Source organism: Carlito syrichta, unplaced genomic scaffold (assembly GCF_000164805.1).
Source record: "Carlito syrichta isolate Samal-C Ts95f unplaced genomic scaffold, Tarsius_syrichta-2.0.1 Scaffold313175, whole genome shotgun sequence".
In the NCBI taxonomy this organism is placed as follows: domain Eukaryota; kingdom Metazoa; phylum Chordata; class Mammalia; order Primates; family Tarsiidae; genus Carlito; species Carlito syrichta.
In genome coordinates this window covers 673,558-691,839 of record NW_007257271.1, presented here as the reverse complement: position 1 = coordinate 691,839, position 18,282 = coordinate 673,558, and the positions used below count along the sequence as shown (strand labels likewise).

At 36.0% G+C, this 18,282-nt stretch overlaps 1 protein-coding gene across 7 annotated transcripts in view; it reads left to right on the top strand.

Moving 5' to 3' along the window:
• CLASP2 (cytoplasmic linker associated protein 2) overlaps positions 1 to 18,282 on the top strand; it is a 207,754-nt gene that overhangs the window by 104,290 nt on the left and 85,182 nt on the right. For 5 of the 7 annotated variants that reach the window (XM_008070162.2, XM_021718620.1, XM_008070168.1 and 2 more), the window contains 6 exons: positions 411 to 578; positions 2,440 to 2,495; positions 4,201 to 4,374; positions 8,859 to 8,882; positions 11,187 to 11,204; positions 13,855 to 13,956. In XM_008070162.2, the coding sequence (XP_008068353.2) occupies positions 411 to 578; positions 2,440 to 2,495; positions 4,201 to 4,374; positions 8,859 to 8,882; positions 11,187 to 11,204; positions 13,855 to 13,956 (542 nt within the window). Of the gene's footprint in view, positions 1 to 410; positions 579 to 2,439; positions 2,496 to 4,200; positions 4,375 to 8,858; positions 8,883 to 11,186; positions 11,205 to 13,854; positions 13,957 to 14,108; positions 14,136 to 17,328; positions 17,356 to 18,282 lie in introns of all 7 variants that reach the window. The other 2 variants (XM_021718618.1, XM_021718619.1) reach the window with 1 other exon arrangement.

Here is an 18,282-nt window from a genome sequence, read left to right as displayed (position 1 = left end):
TTTTTTTTTGAGTTGGAGTCTCACTCTGTCGCCCAGACTAGAGTGCAGTGGCACACTCCCGGCCACCGCAGCCTCAACTTGCTGGGCTCTGGCGCTCCTTCCACCTCAGCCTTCCAAGTAGCTGGAACTACAGGCATGTGCTACCACACCTGGCTAATTTTGTATTTATTGTAGAAATGAGGTCTCTCCAAGTTGCCCGGGCGGGTCTCGAACCCGTGGGCTCAGGCAATCCTCTTGCCTCGGCCTCCCAAAGTACTAGGATTACAGGCTGAGCCACTGAACCCGGCCACAGTGTATATATTAAAAACCTCTGGGCTCATCTTCATTTTTCTTGCGTATACATATTTTACTATTAATTGTTCATTATGTAAAGCTATTCGTGTGTTTTTATTTTTTCCTATCATTTACAGGACATATATGGGTCTTAGAAACCACTTTCCTGGTGAAGCTGAAACATTATATAATTCCCTCGAGCCATCTTATCAGAAGAGTCTTCAAACTTACTTAAAGAGTTCTGGCAGTGTAGCATCTCTTCCACAATCAGACAGGTCCTCATCTAGCTCACAAGAAAGTCTCAAGTAAGGTCATATAAATGATAATTACTGGTCTCGTTCTCTCCCCAGCTTCCCTAAGTTGGGTAGTTGAATATCTGCTTGCTTTCACATAAAGCCATGAAGGTATAGTTACTCAAATGTACTTTTTTTTGGTCTGTTATTTCAAAACTTGGATTACATGCCAGTATAACTTCTCTTTGGGTAAAGAGTTTAGTGATTCATATTTTGTTTCAGTGTGTTCATGTCTGTAAAAGTCTAAGAAGCACTTATTTATATACTTTTTTTACAAACACTGCAAAAATAGTTCATACAGTAACTAGTGCAAGACCAGGGCATTGTAATGGAGATTCAGACATCATCTTCAGAGTTCTTACACAACATTATGGTAAAAAAGCCATAACTTTCCTTCCTAGTCTCTTACACAGCTTAAGAATTCAGGAAATCCCTCAGTGGGGCAATATGATCTGGTATCTGACTGACTTCTCTATAATTCCGTTCTCATCATAATATGGGCTACCTCAAATCCTTGTTGCTTTGGCAAGTCTAATGCAAGACTAGGACTGGGATGAGGCAAGTGAGGCACCAAGGCTACAAGATTTGAGTTGGTCATGCAGATGCTGTACTACAGATTGATTTCTTATAAGCTTCCAGAATGAAAGCAGATGTGATCTGATTTCAAAAGGAATTATTGTAGCAATAATGACCTATCTAAACTTTTAAACTTCTGTTTAAATTTGCAGTAAGTCCCTTATCTCAAAAAAAGCTGTCTTTGTTGCTTTTTTGTCTTTGTTACTTTATAGTATGTATGAATCACTGACAATCTTGTTAAAATACATAATCTGATTTAATAGTTCTGAAGTTAGGCCTGAGATTTTGCATTTTTTGCAAGCTCTTAGGTGATGTTAATGCTGTTTGTCCATCAACTGTTGAGTAGCAGGGATCTAAAGAAGATACATAATTAACTTTAGATTCTGTAAACTTTGCAGAGGTCTGCCTCAATCAGAGAGGATAATTTTAAGGGATAGTTATGAAAATAATGTGATATTCGGCTTAATAACCATTACCAAATTTACCACTTGATAATGCAACTTAAAAATAGTTTTCAGTAGCCTGGCCTTAACTTGTTTGGGGTTTTTGCTTCTCTCTTCCTCCCACCTTTAGTATTTATAGATATACTTTCTGGATTCCCATTATATAGTTAGATATTTTATTTATCTATGGGCTGCAGAGTATCATTGAAATTAAAGATACATAATCCAAAAAGATGTTAAGGAAGATGGTTAGGGTTTTTTTTTTGAGATGATTAGAGATGTTTGACTACCATCATTCTCTAATCATAAATGCTACCCTCAACAGTAGTTCTTATCCCTGTTTTTGTTGTCCCATACCACTGTGTGTAGGGATTGTGATAACCTGTATGATAACTATGAATTGCCAATGGCCATAACCATTATGACTTAGGTGAGGGAGACTTTGGCTATGATGAGTTACCTGTGTGCTAGTAACAACACTATCTCTTTCTCCTTCTAAGTAAGATAACTCAGGATACAGGTGGATGATAGTGCTGTTATTGAGTTCTCTGTGGTAGGTATCGTGATGTGTTCTGAGGACAAGAGTGAAAAAAACAGCCTGATCCCTGTTTCTGTAGAGCTGAGAGTCTTTATCCATTTCAGTTATTTTAGTTTTGCTTCATAGCTAATTGAGACATTATTGATATGTAATGACATGATTGGGGACAACTATTCTAAAGTGATTTGTAAAAGAAAAGTTACAGTTAGAAGTACCTCTTAGCTTTTTCACAAAACTCACTGGTAGCTTATTAGTTATTGTCAGAGGAATAGTAAGTCTTCTTAATTTAATAAAAACATGTATTTTTACCTTGCAGTCGCCCTTTTTCTTCCAAATGGTCTACAGCAAATCCGTCTACCGTAGCTGGAAGAGGTAATTTGTCTCCTTAAGTAATAGTTGTAGCCTATTTTATCTATAAGGCAGTAACCTTCAAATGGCTTTGGTATGCTCCACAGTGAGAAAATTATTTTACATGGTAACCCAATACTACACATATACACTGTACCTGTGCATGTATACATATATAGTATAAACAAGAGTTCCACAAAGCAGAACTTCCTCTTCTTGTTTTTTTAATTGTTAATTTTGAAGATGTGAGGTAAAATTCAGGGTTAGGTATACAAAGGTTCATATGCAGGTACCCTTGTTGATGAGGTGTGCCCTCCTTCCCCACCACAGCAGTTTCCCACTACTGCCAATCCTGTGCCCGCCCCCCACTTCCCCTTCCCCTGGCAGTTTCCAACTACTGCCAGTTCCTTTCTTTAAGTATGATGATAATTGTTCAAGGTCCACTTATGAGTGAGAACTTGTAGTACTCAGTTCTTTGTGTCCGTGATAGATCACTCAGTATTATAGACTCTAAGTCCATCCAAGTTGCTGCTAAGTTCATAATTTTGTCCTTCTTTATGGCTGCATAATATTCCAGCATGTATATGTACCACTTTTTTTTTTTTTTTTTTTTTTGAGTTGGAGTCTCACTCTGTCGCCCAGACTGGAGTGCAGTGGCCGCTCCCGGCCACCGCAGCCTCGACCTGCTGGGCTCCGGCGATCCTTCCTCCTCAGCCTTCACTTTTTTTTTTTTATCCAGTCCTCTTTCAGTTGGTTCCATGTTTTTGCTATTGTAAATAATGCTGCAGTAAGCATGCATGTGCAGGTATATTTTTCATAGAGTGATTCGAGTTCCTTTGGGTATATTCCTAGTAGGGGGATTGCAGAGTCATATGGAAGGTTGATTTTTAGATCTTTTAGGAATCGCCACACTGTTTTCCACAGAGGTTGTACTAGTTTACTCTCCTACCAACAGTGTAGAAGGGCTCCCTTTTCCCCGCATCCTCCCTAGCATCTGTTGTTTTTTGAGTTATTGATGGTGGCCTTCTGAAGTTAGGTGGTATGTCTGTGGTTTTAATTTGCATTCCTTTGATGACTAGTAAGGCTGAGCATTTTTTCATGTATCTGTTGGGTGCTCATATGTCTTCTTTCGGGCAGTATAGTGTACTCTTTTTTTCTATTCTGTTTCATTTCTTTAAAATGCTACTCATAACCCATCCAGGTGATTTCACAACCCATTAATGGGTCATGACTCAGTTTATTCAACTCCTCCAAAAATTGCCTTTTTAAAACTGAAAAACTAAAGACTAGAAATTTAATGACTTACTGTGCATTGCCAAAGAGTGACAGCACCTCCATTAATTTCTGAGTATTCCTATTCCTGGACTAGTTTTCTTGCATTTTTTGATAGTAAAAAATAATACTACTGCCCTCTGTTCATCTTATATAGTGCTTCATTTCATAAGTCAGTCACAAGCATCACTCTTCATCTACATAACAGTCCTATGGATTTTATAGTCAATATCATTTTTGTCATGGGAAAAGGAAAACTGCTCAAGAAGATTTAGTTGTTTCAGGATTGATACAAAGGCATTCTGACTTTAAAATATCTTATAATACTGTCCATTTGGTCACTGCCTTCTTGTTGACCATTTGTCATGAATAAGATCATGATGGTCAAGTTTATATGACTTTCATGTTCTTTAAGTGATTTAAATAGCATAGATTACCTTTGTTTTGTCTTCCATAGTATCAGCAGGTAGCAGCAAAGCCAGTTCCCTTCCAGGAAGCCTGCAGCGTTCACGAAGTGACATTGATGTGAATGCTGCTGCTGGTGCCAAGGCACATCATGCTGCTGGACAGTCTGTGCGAAGTGGGCGGTTAGGTGCAGGTGCCCTGAATCCAGGTTCCTATGCATCACTAGGTAAGACGGTTAATTATGGAAAAGTGCACAATGTTCTCTCCCTATTCTCAGTGAAGACAAGTTGATATATCATCGTCATTTCTATTTCATTCTTGCTAGTTAAGGATGGTCCATGTTTTAATATGATTCTGTATTGGGTACACTCCTGAGGAATCTGAGCTGTCTTGTTTCTACTTTTCCCCTTATCCTCCTCCTCATCATCTTGATGAAAGAAACAATTGTTGTCTACATTATTGCCTATAGAATTTTTATAACTGTACTTCTGCTACTCCTAGCCACTGGTTAGTTACTAAGGGAGTTTGGGAAAGGGATTGGCCTTGTATCTAGCGTCCCTGTTTTCTTTGTTTTGCTTCTCTTCCATTAACAAGAATTTAAAGCCTTTAGAGGATCTGACAACTGTAGAGCTCTTCTATGTCTAAACAAAACTGTGAAACATAAATTCCAAAAGCTATTTAGAGTTTATATTTTTATGTCTTTGAAATTAAAAGCTTGAGGATGATTGTCCATATTACTTACCTCTGTTCATTTTTTTTCCTCCTGGGTAGCACTGATGGAACACTAAGCAGGCAAATCACTGGAACACAATACAGGTTGAGCATCCCTAATCTGAAATCCGAAATGCTCCCAGAATCCGAAACTTTTTGAGCACTGAATGATGTCAAAGACATTTCAGATCTTCAAGTTAAGGATGCTCACTTAGTAACTGTAAGTGCAGATATTTCAAAATCTGAAAAAATTTGAAATTCAAAAAACATCTAATCCTAAGCATTTTGAATAAGGAATATTCAGCCTATAAGAAGTGCAGAAAATGTATGTATGAATGCAGTACATGATCAAGTTGGCACAGCCATATTCAGAACCATGAGGAAGAATAGATTATTTAATAAGTGATGTTGAAAAGATGCTTAACATCATTGTCCATTAGTGAAATACAAGTCAAGAGCACCAGTGAGATACCACTTTACACCCATTAGGATGGCTACAATAAAAAAAAAAAAACAGGTAATAACAAGTGCTGGTGAAGATATGGATGATTGGAACCCTCATACACTGCTGGTGGGAATGTAAAATGGTGCAGGCACTTTGGAAAGAGTTTGGCAGTTTCTCACAAAGTTAAACATGGAATCAACGTATGACCCAGCATTTCTACTCCTAACTATATACCCAGCAGATCTGAAAACATGTGTTCTCACAAGAACTTGTATGTGAATATTTATAGGAACTTTATTCATAATAGCCGAAAGTAACTTTATTCATAATAGCTGAAAGTGAAAACAACCTAAATGTCCGTCAGCAGGTGAATGGATGATCAAAATGGAGTATGTCCATACAGTGGATGGAATATTACTCAGCCACAAAAAAGAGTACATTACATAAAAATACATGCTGAAGGATTAGTCAAACCTTGAAATCATTATGAAGTCAGACACAAAACAGCCACAGATTCTATATTCCAATTGTATGAAATAACTACAACAGGCAGATCCATAGAACCAGAAAGTAAATTAGTTGTTGCCAGGGGTTAAAAATTGAGGGAACAGGGAGTGATTACTGATGGTATAGGATTTATTTTGGGAGTGATAAAAATGTTTTGGAATTAGATGGTGGTGAGGGTTTTACAACAGTGAATATACTAAAAACACTGAATTGTATACTATAAAAGGGCAAGTTTTATGATATTTGTGAATTAATATCTCAATTTTTTTCAAAATAGGAAGAAAACAAAATAAAACCTATTAATTCTAATTGTTAAAAATAAATAAATGATATTGAATATCTGTTATTTTTTTTTTACCAGAAGAAAAATACCTTATTTAAAGTGTTTTAATGTTAAGCATTAATGTGTGACAACTTGCTGGTAAGAAAACCTATAATAGTGCTATGGGATTGACCTAATTTGACAGGGGTTCTTTAAGGTTTGAATTGCATATTTGTTTCATTAATGAAGGAAGAAGTGACTCCCAGGTCTTCTCCCCTCTGCCCTTTTTTTTTGTTTTTGTTTTTTTCTTCGTCTAACCCAGTTCACACTCAGGAACAATCAGCTATCTTGTCTGTGGTTCTAGCCAGGGGTTAGATAAAGGATGTTCTCATTCTGTCACCCTTCTTCTCTCCCTTCACCCATTCCACCCACTCTCTCTCATGCAACTTTCTTCCAGAGAGGCAACTGATATAATGTTTTCTTCTACTTTGAGCCCTGTTTATGATGGCTGAACTAACATATGGATCAGAGGGAGTATGCGATTCTTTTTCAGCAAACACTTGAGTACTTAATTTTTGCCAGACATACTGCTAGGTGCCAGGGACCCAGAGTTATATGCGTCTATTCTCAGAATCTCTCAGTTTATTGGTAGGTTGCTGAGGGATGTGCAGCTAAAAGTTTGTTGAGTTTTATGTACTTTGAACTTGAAGTCCCTGTGAGACCTCATACTGAAAATGTTCAGTGGACAGTTCAGATATGATTGTATATAGATATTTCAGGAGAAATATCTATATTGAAGTGCAGAAGATTAGATTTGGAAGTCAGAGAAACGTACTTACTATAATCAGTGTTAAACTCAGTACATTCCTTAAAGAAGTTGCCAGTGGTTTGTTCTTGTACAATTTTTTGGCAGCAGGGATGTCATGAGTGTTTTGAAGTTTACCCTTTAGCTTCAGTCTGAAGAAGAAGCTTGATATGGTAGGAACGAGTTAGGAATTTATGTTAAGGAAACCTCGATGTATGGACACATATTTATGAATATTTATTCTAACAACTGGGTTTATGGAATTGCTTGAATGGAAAAGAAAATAAATGGTTTCGATGAAGTAATATGGACAAAGTCAGATTTTAATTGGTGAGTTGAGGAAGTTGGAAAGAGAATCTGTATAACTTATTCATATGCTTCATAGTCAAGAAAAGGAGTGAAAGAACGCTATATGAATTAACTGTGGTTCAAGTTTCAGGAATTTACTATTTTTTTTAAGATTAGAGAAGTTAAATATATTTGTATATTATGGTGATGAGTCAGTAAAAGAAATAAAAGTTAGAAGTGCAAGGATAAGAGGAAATAATATATAGCCAAGTTCCTGTGAAAGGTATGTGGAATGGGATACAGTGAGTAGCCAGGGAGTTAGCCTTGGATGTGGAGGGGTTACCAGTTTCACTGAAGTAGAAGGGAAGGAAATGAAGGAGGTGGTACATACCAGATGTGATATGTTGGGGGGATGGGCATTAAGAAGAGTGTGATCCAGAAGTGGTTATGACTTTCTGCTGAGAATTCAGAATCAGGATTATGTGCTAAGAAGTGACTTGAAGTTTAGAATAGACATTAGAAGGACACAAAAGGAGGGGAACAAGAGGTGAGGGGCACTTCTTTGGACTTCCCACAACCACCCACGTATCTGGGGACTCACAGAAAGAACTCACAGGGCTAAGAGGCTGAGATTTATTAGAGCAAAAGGGTACACACAGCAGGATCAGCAAGGGGGAAAGACTTACAAGGTAGCCTAAGCATAGGCTTTCAAAGTTTTCTCTCTCAGAGGTGGCATTGGGGAACTGCTCCTTCGTTTAGCATTGAAATACAGCAAAGCAACATGTTCACGGTATTTCTGCCCAAGGAAAGACTTGAGACTCAGTCCAGGTTGGGGCTGGGAAGTAGGGGTAGTCACATAGGCACTCTGCTTACATAACCAGCCACAATTACCAGAATTCCAGACTTCCAAAAAAGAAAGGAGATGTTCACCATAAGTCACACTGTTTGCAAAAACAGTTTCAGCAAACTGGTTTAGCAGAGTTCAGTCTCTCCCCCAGGCCCAACCACCACCACCACCACCACCACTATACACACACTTAAAATAACCTTGTCAATAATATAGGGAGCATTCAAAACTAAGTTACCAGAGACCAGCCCCTCAAGCAGGTGCTTCTTAAGGGAAGCATCAGTCCTGCTGTATGACTTCATGCTGTGGGGTTTTCTCTATTGGGACACCTAAAGTAGTAGAATGGAGAAAGTGAGGTGTTAGTTTTATCCAGGTGTGAAATTTTACAGAGGCTGAAAGTTCTAAGAAAGGATGTGGATAGGGAAGCGGCAAGGAAGTAAACAGGATGAGAGGGCTATGGATTAGAATTTAGGGGTATATACTATAGGCTAGAGAGGAAAATAAAAAATAAGGCAATGTGACTGAGAGAAACTCAGCAACCCAAAACAGGGAATTTGCATGATGGCAAGGGTCCAAGATTGGGACATGGGCTTCACTAACTTTTCTTTCTCTAGGCTGAAAATTAGACTCATTATGGAATTTTAAAGTTCTCTACTTAGAACATTAGGTGTAGTCTTTTTATTATATCTTGTTTAATCTCCTAGTCTGGTTTGACTGGAAGCAAACAATATATATGTATATGCTGTGAATTCTCTCTTATTAAAAAAAGTCTTCTAGGAATTATAAAATCATTTTCCCTAATATATTAAGTTTTCCTCTGTTCTTTGCTTGCTCTTTCATCAAAGAGGATACTTCTGACAAGATGGATGGTAAGAACTTCCTTTTCTAATTCTACTAAAGATTTTTATAGATCATGGATTCTGTATAATATCCTTGTTCATTCTTCTCTTAATTTCTGAAGATATGCTACTTATTTAGCAATAACCTTGATAGAGAAATGGCTACATAATTTCTGAATTTTGGGTTAGGCATATCTGCTTGGCATATCATATTCCAGTCTACTTAAATACTAGGTAGCTGGTGTGGTAATTTAATTACCTTAAAATTTTTTCCTAGCCGGGCTCGGTGGCTCAGCCTGTAATCCCGCGCCTTTGGGAGGCTGAGGTGAGTGGATTGCCTGAGCCCGCGGGTTCGAGACCCGCCTGGACAGCGAGACCTTGTCTCTACAATAAGTCAAAAAATCAGCCGGGCATGGTAGTGCATGCCTGTAATTCCGGCTACTTGGAAGGCTGAGGTGGAAGGATCGCCGGAGCCCAGCAAGTCGAGGCTGCGGTGGCCGGGAGCGGCCACTGCACTCCAGTCTGGGCGACAGAGTGAGACTCCAACTCAAAAAAAAAAAAATTTTTTTCCCGAACTCTTAGAAGTATGTCTCCCAATATTCTTGATTTTTTTTTAAGTCTTCCTCTGAAATATTGAATACAAAAGAATGGAAAGTATTCTCATAAGTCATTTAATTTAATTCTTTTGTTTACTAACTGATACAGAGGGAGACAAATGACGTTTCGTAAGTTCATATGATTATGAAAATGAAATGCAGTTTACAGATGTTGTCTTTAAGAGTGAGTTGTAAACTAACATATAATCAAAATTGAACTTACTTTAAGCTTTGCCTTATTATAAAAGACTAAGGTTTATCTGTAGTTACTTGGTTCAATAACAATCCTTTATGATTTTTTTGGTCTGATACTAGGTAGCATATTATCCTCACTTTCCCTTCACTTTATCAGATAGCATAATGTGACCTATGATCTTGACCTTTGTTAAAGAACTTTTTAATAAGATACTGAATTTGTAAGTCACATTATGAGATCTAGGGAAAATCGGGACTGTATATTTTTCTGTAAATTATTAAATAAACTCTACAGAACATTTGTTGTCTTGGGTTGGGTCCAGGAATGCTAGTTTCATTAGTCTCTGCTTTTCTGTATGATCAAAGTATTTCATAAATATTATTGAATGAAATGGTAGCCCATCAAGAGATGATTTATATATATCAACCCCTTAGACATCCTTCTTGATATTCTATATCCTTTAAAAAGAATTTTTATCACTTTTCAGTTCAAATTCTTTCTTGTTTGGGTCAGAAACATCAATCTATTTGAGAAGTCACCTCTCTTATATGTGTTACTCTCATGGATGTTTAGCCTGTGTTTTTAAAAAATACACTCAGAGACATGTATATTATTGCCCTTTTGTAGTAGTGAGTTGTGATGTTTGTACTTTTCTTTTTTTTTTGAGTTGGAGTCTCACTCTGTCGCCCAGGCTGGAGTGAAGTGGCACGCTCATGGCCATTGCAGCCTCAACTTGCTGGACTCAGGCGATCCTTCTATCTCAGCTTTCCAAGTAGCTGGACCCACAGATGTGCACCACCACACTGATCTAATTTTTTGATTTATTGCAGAGATGGGATCTCGCTATGTTGCCCAGGCTGGTCTCGAACCCTTGGGTTCAGGCAGTCCTGTTGCCTCTGCCTCCCAAAGTGCTGGGATTACAGGCATGAACCACCGCGCCCAGCTTACGTTGTCACTTTCTATAGACATTTTAGGGAGTGCACATAAATGTTGAGTAAATATCGGACTATTGGATTGATAGGTTTTTGGCTTTGTAGATGCTTTGATGAAAATAATGGACAAATGAGGCCTAGGTCATGGATTTGATAGTTATATTTCTTAACTAACTTTTTCTAGTTCTTTTATGGGCTGCCATTCTAAAATATGCAGAAAGTATTTCTAATCTTGAAAGGTCTATAAAAATACTCATTTGCAAAGAAGAGTAATTGCAGAGTTGCATTTTTTTGAGTGACTAATTTCTCTAATTTTTTTTACTGTTTCAAATTTGAAGAATGAAGTATTTCAGATAAAAGTGTTCACGGCAGAACTTTAACATTTTGAATTGTCTGGTTTCAACTTGTGTGTGTGTGCTGTGAATCATTAGATTACCTCAAATTTTGTTTTCCTCAAAATGAAACTTTTCAAAGTTAATTTAAGGCTATCAGACTGAAGTTATTTTTTGTTTTTACTCTTTCGTTTTAGTCTTGGTTGGGATTGTGAGGTAGTTCTTGACATCAGCATTTGCAGAATTTGTTGAAATATTGTTTTATTTCTCTTATTTAGGAACAGCATCTGAAGATGGTAAGAATTATACATTTTGTTAGTAACACAAATACCTCTACATTGCTATTTTCATTGGTAGGAATTAAATATTAAAACAAAAATAGGCTAATTTCTTTGCAGATTTTTATAATTTGCCCATTGTGGTAACAGCTACCTTTTATGTTTACATTAGTTAATATGTGTAGATTTTTAAAAAATTCTTCATCCTGCTGTTTTGCTTTGTAGTATCTTGGATCATCTCATGCTGAAAAAACATAATTGCTTAACATTTAATAATATCTAATGTAAAGTTACTACATAATTTCATTTTTTGTATTAGTGACATTAATGCTTTTCTTTTGTGTTTTGTTTTTTAATTTGTGCCAACTTATTTATACGTTGAGGGACAATATACCACTCACTGCTTTATCACTGGAGTTTAAATACACTTATTTAGTCTACTATTAAATATGTCTTTTATTTATGATTAGTGACTGGGGAATGGGTCATAGATTCATATTGAATTTGAGTCTGCACCAGAATTGCTACAAATATTTTACTGAGTTAATTCAGCTAAAAAATAATTTTTTATAGCTCTTGAATTTGTAGAAAACAAAATAATTCAATTTTTATATTTATCCCACTTGAAGACTTATCTTATTAAAGCCTCTAATTTGAAACTTTTTTTCTTTAAGTTTTAAATAGTTGGCTTTTTTTGTGTGTGTGTGAAAAAGTAGAATTTATTGAGAAGACAGAAAAGCTCCCACAGTGGGAGGGGACCTGAAGGGGTTGCTTAATGACATTTTCTTGTGATACAAAGCCAAATAGGTTTAAGTTTTTAGACTCATATTTATTGATATATTTAAAGTAATTTTATATTTCAGGTTTTAAATTGAAATACTATATAAAAATGATTTTTGGCTCTGTGACGTAATTTAAAATGTTGGTATTAAAATACTTAACATAATTTTTTTGTTATATAGAATGTGAGTAAATTCTCCATTTCAGAAATAATAATTTGGTCATTTTGTTTTTCTTTTAAGTCAAAAGAACTATATATCCTACTCAAAGTAGAATCTGTGAAGGAGTAAAAGTCCTGAACTCTAGGCTGATTGGGGATCTTATAAAGTTGATAGAATGCTGGTACTCTACCAATTACACTTCCGGTTTTGGTTCTGTTTTATCCCTAGTTCTTACTCCTCTCTTATCTTCTTGACTCATTTCTTAATCTTACAATTTCTCCTTACTCTTTAGTATATTTTTTCTAATTCATCTGGTCATATCAGGCCAACCAGCATTTTGTATATGACCCCACAAATTGTACCTTTTAACTGAAAAAGATGCTGAGACCTTCTTGATAATTACTTGGGTATTGGTTCTGATTTGATGGTGATTGAAACCATTGCTTGATAACACCAGAGACCTGCTAGTAATGCATTCTGTCATCACTTGCTTTTGCTGATGGCAGCTTACTTTATCACTTGATAAACATGTGGCTCATGACCTCTGGAAATAGGGTGAAGGTGTTTGGAGCTTGGTTTTCTGGAGGGGGATGAGGCAGTGGTAGAGGAGAGAAGAGAATAACTGGGAAGTGAAGAAGGAAATATATTGATAAATGTGCCACTTCTTTTGTGACATGTATTTCCTGAAATTACTTTATAAATAAAATTAGTTGGTTGAGGGAAGAGAGCAGAAAAATGTCCATATTACAACTGTAGCAAATATATAAAAAGATTAAAAATTTTGCATAATCTCTTCCAGTCCCCTTAGAAGTATATTTTCAGTCAAAAAATTGTTTAGACTGTTTTTTTTTTAATGAGTCAGAATCTCATTCTGTCACCCAGACTGGAGTACAGTGGCACAATCACAGTTCTCCACAGGCTCCAACTCCTAGGCTCAAATGATCCTCCTGTATCAGCCTCCCAAGTTGCTGGAACTACAGGTGTGTGTCACTGTGCAGTAATTTTTTTTTTTTGAAAGCAGGATATATTGAGAGAACAGAAAAGCTCCCACAAGTGGGAAGGGACCCGAAGGGGTTGCCCTATGCAGTAATTTTTAAAAAATTTTTTTGTAGAGACATGGTTTCGCTATGTTGCCCAGACTGGTCTTGAACTCCAGGGCTCAAGCAAACCTTCTGCCTCAGCCTCCCAAAATGCTGAGATAATAGATGCATTACGTACCTGACCTGAGTTGTTCTTTCTAAGATTAGGTTTATATTTAAAACTGTAGCATGGGTTTGAGATAATCTAAGTTTCATAGAAACTGAAATTTTAGAATTGAAACTGTTAATTAAGAAACAAGTAGTATGCCTATGGTAATTATTTTAATTATAACTTCTGGACTGATATCAAACTAGGAATGTAAATCATGCATTCATTCATTTATTTATTTATTAGAAAGCAGGATTTATTGAGAGTACAGAAAAGCTACCACAGTGGGAGGGGACCCAAGGGGGTTGCCCAGGAATGTAAATCTTTTAGTTTGACTTTATTCTTACCCTTGAAGGAAAGTTAGCTTACAGTATAATACATAAATTTATGTTTTTAAAACTTTTTAAGAGAAATATAACATGTAAGTGATGGTTACATTATTACAGAATTTGACAGTACTTGAAAATAGTGAGTCCCCCCCATCACTAAACATTACTATAGTAAAATGCATTTACTTATGTAAATATTTTATTCCTTAGGCCGGGTGAGAGCAAAACTTTCAGCACCGCTTGTTGGCATGGGAAATACCAAGACTGATTCTAGAGGAAGAAGTCGAACAAAAATGGTGTCCCAGTCACAGCGTATGTATTACTTATCATCCCTTCTGTGTTTGTCAATGTTAGATAAGTGTGTTACTTGTATATTACTGTATTAGGAGTTTGACCAGTGGTTAAAGACAAAGCTAATTTCAAAAAAGACAAGCCACATACTGAGTTCTTGTTCTGTACTTTAGGTTCATCATCACCTGACAAAAATGAAGGTATTTTTTTCAATGTTTTGAGTCAGTTGTTGTGCATGTTTTGGAATTTTTTGAGTGAGTGTTGTCTTGTCTTTGGTGTGTTATTAGGGCTGCATCATTGATATCTGCCACTTAGAAAGAAAAACTTCATTTGCTATATAAACTTTTGCATGGAGATACTTTAAATACCGCAAATCCGTAGCATTAAGGTGTTCACATTCTACTCAGAAACTTGCAAATGTGGAAAATTGTGCTTTTTAGAGGCAAAATAATTGCCATATACTAGCACCAAGATCTGGTTGCATCTTAGATAACGCTGTTCAAGGACAGATATGTGGTACCTTCTTATTCTCCCCAAAATCTGTTAGATTACCTATTTTTGGTTAGCATTTTTGACAGGTTTATACTGATTTGCAAGTATAGTGAGGAATCACAGATTATAATGACCAATTCTGTTGTATTCCTTGTTAAATTTAAGATTTCTATTTTTGCTATTTCATTGTAAGCTGAGTTCCTCATAAGCATAATCATTAAAAAGCACAATTTTGAGGTCTAGGTAAGATGAATCATCATTTCTGTATGTTTTAGATAGCGACACATACTTTATAGCATTATTAATTTAAAACCATTTGTTTCTGTTCCTTCTTCACCCAGAGATTTTTGTTAGTGCTGATCTCTAGGGAAGTAATTTTCTAGGGAAGTAAATTGTGGAGGTTTTTCTATATACTTGACTATTTGGGGGAAGAAATGGATTTTAACTGTCTTTACTCTTGTTTAGGTGGTTCATTAGGATATGGATACCCTATTTGTCTGTTTTTTAACCTGATTTCTGAATCTTGAAATGAGGGAGGAGAACTGGACTTGGAGGGGTCAGAGGAGAACTGAACTTGGAAAAGGCAGGGAGATGATTACACAAGTCCTGCCAAGTAGATCCTTTTCTTCTGCTCTTTCTAGAGTCAGAAAATTCAGGCAGAGTAATGATGGGGACACTAAACATAAGCACAGGTACTCAGTAAAATTGGTTTGCAAATTGAGGATTATTTACACGTAGGAAACATGACCTCCTCTAGGCAAAGGCTTTTTTCTCTCAACTGGATCAGTAGATCATATCACATTTTTCCCTTATCTTGTATATTTTTTAGAGTAATTTTTAGAGCAGCTTAATTGTTAGCAGTATAACATAGTAGTTGGGAGCTTTGCTTCTCCATTATGTGCTGTCCAGACCAGCATCAGCATCACCTGAGAGCTAGGTAGAAATGCAGAATCTTATGTTCCTTCGCAGATCTGCTGAATCCATTCTTTAGCAAACTCATCAAATGATTTGTGCCACAATATAGTTTGAGAAGTACATACTGGTTTAGATCAGATTCTGGCGTCATACTGCCCAGTTTGAATCCTGGCTCTTCGAGGTTAGTTAAAATTATTGTACCTGGGCTGGGCATGGTGGCTCAAGCCTATTATCCTAGGCAAGAGGCAAGAGAATTGCCAGAGCCCTGAAGTTCGAGACCAGCCTGGGCAACATGGTGAGACCTCGTCTCTACAGTAAATCAAAAAGATTAGCAGGGCATGGTAGCATGTGCCTGTAGTTTTGACTACTTGGAAGGCTGAGGCAGAAGGATCGCCTGAGCCCAGAAGGTCGTGACTGTGGTGGCCAGGAGCATGCCACTCATTCCAGCCTGGGCAACAGAGTGAGACTCTAACTCAATAAATAAATAAATAAATAAATAAAAATAAGATTATTGCACATGTGTATATTCATCTATAAAGCGGAGGGAATAATAGCATCTATTTCATAGGATTGTTGTGAGGATTAAATAATGTAGTATATTTAATCCACTTAAAACAGTGTCTGGTATGGAGTAAGCACTATATATGTTAACTGATAAAATTGTCATTATTTTAAATCAAATGTCAACTTAATTTTATACTGCTATTGTATACTTCTGTACCTTATTCTTACTGCCTTCAGGAAACAGAAATAAATAATGAAGTCTTAAAATTTAAAGCATAAAGAGCACAACCAGGAACTTTGCATGTCCAGAATTTAAGGATAAAACCTATTTGTGAGATATTAGTTATTTTCTAAAATAATACTAAGGCTGATCTCAGGGCAAAGATTCAAAGGGCTTAAAATATTTATAACTTAAGGGACCTCCTTTTTAGTTACACTGTAACTAAAATCTCTTCACTAGAAAATAGAATACTTTTTTTGCATTTGACTTTTCACTTTATAACTCAATCCATAATACTCCAAATCTTCTCCTAAAGTGTGAGAACTCAGTGATTGGCTTTTTAGACTAAGGACTTTAAGATCAGAAATCTTTCCCATTATAAAAATCACTTAGGATTTGAGTTATGTTTGACAGGTTTTTGTTTGTTTGCTTGCTTATTTATTGACTATATGTTCCACTCCAGATTCTTTGTAAAAGGGGTATTATGTAGTTTGTATGCAAGTTTCTCTATAACATATTTGCACAGAGATTTTTACATCTTCACTTTGTCATAAAATAATTCATTAGGGTTTGCATGGTCTTACCTTAGTTTTGTATCACCACTTAGAAAAAAAAAAGTCTCTTGGATCAAAGCAGGTATGTTCTGATGGCTAACCAAAATAAATGAAAGAAGATTCAATGGAGAGATTACTAGATTTATATTTATGACAGAATTGTGTATGTTTCTTTGTTGGTAGTGACTGGTTGTATACAAATGATTGTACAGCCTGCTGGAAACTTTGTTTTCTCTCTTCCCATCTTTTTGCTTTTTTCCTGGGCATCTTTTAAAAAGTTGGAATTTGTATCTTTTTTTGTAATTTTTCTTCAGCTGTATGATTTTGTAGTTCTTTTGTGTAGTTTTAAATTAAATGTTTAAACAATAAAAACTTAAACATTTAATTATTGCAGTTTTGGACTATCAGTAGTAAAACTGAAAAATTCACATTTACTTTTGCAATTTCATTTCATCTGCTTTGTACATGAGTGTCTGATTTCAGTTTATCTGCTGTAAAAACTATTAAATGTACTGCTTTTGTTATAGACATCTGTACTTTGGGGGTTTTTTTAAGCTTGCTTTTTTTGCTTTAGGGTTTTGTTTTGTTTTTTATTTTCTGAGAACTGACAAAGCTTTCTTATTTCCATCTGCCATTCATTTAACAACTGCTCCTTCCCTCTTCATGGATTATAATCCTTACCCTAATTCTGCCTTTACACTTGTTCAGGATCACAATCTGCTAATACCATTGGTGGTAAGAATCTATAGACTTTATGTGTGCATCTATTGTTTGATCACCTATTTTCATTACAAAGAATGAGTTCTATTCAGCAGAAATTTTTAACAAACAAGATCCTATCATTCTATAGTCATTTTGGGATAAAAATTGCCAATTATGATTTTTCTTTGACCTGTCTTTATTTATTGCAATGTTATGACTTTTTAAAATTATGGAAGTTGATACTATGGATATAAACATTCAAAAGGAAAGTAGCTTTAGTCACACTTTGAATGCCATGAAAAGCATAAAATAGTAATTTGAAAACTTTAGGTGACACAAGAGAAAATAGGTATCCAATTCCAAGTTTTTTTAATTAGGGTTTTTCCTGGTAGCATACTATTCCCTTGATACACCTTGCCTCTTTTCATCAACTCTTTGGTTTTCTAAGTTTAAATAATTATAAGATGAGTCTTGGGTGCTGAATTATCACACTCTTGGTGGACATCAGAGTTCACAGAGAAGAGAGAGTAATGGCTAAAGTAAAATGAACACCCCAGTTTTACTTCCTAGGCGAGGGCATGAATGAATTTAAATATATAGAGAGTGAGCTTACATAATTTGATAAATACAATAAATCTTGAATAGAAAGAGGAGTTAACTCTGCTTCTAAACTGCATGTTTCTGTTCTGCTGAATAGACCCACGTTTCAAGAAATTCGCTAGTCTTTTCTTCCGACACTTTCACCACCCCCCCAGTTTATATTGGTTTTAACAGAGGACTATATTGTGTGCTCAGTTCACTATACTTTTTATATTACTGCACATTTTCCCATGAAACATTCCATTGGCCTATCTCGCATTGTGTTTGTGGCATGTTGGGTGTTTGGATGTCTTGGTGTGTATGTTTAGTTTAGACACTGCATGGAGAAAACAGGTGCCTTTTGTGTATCCTTAAGGTTAT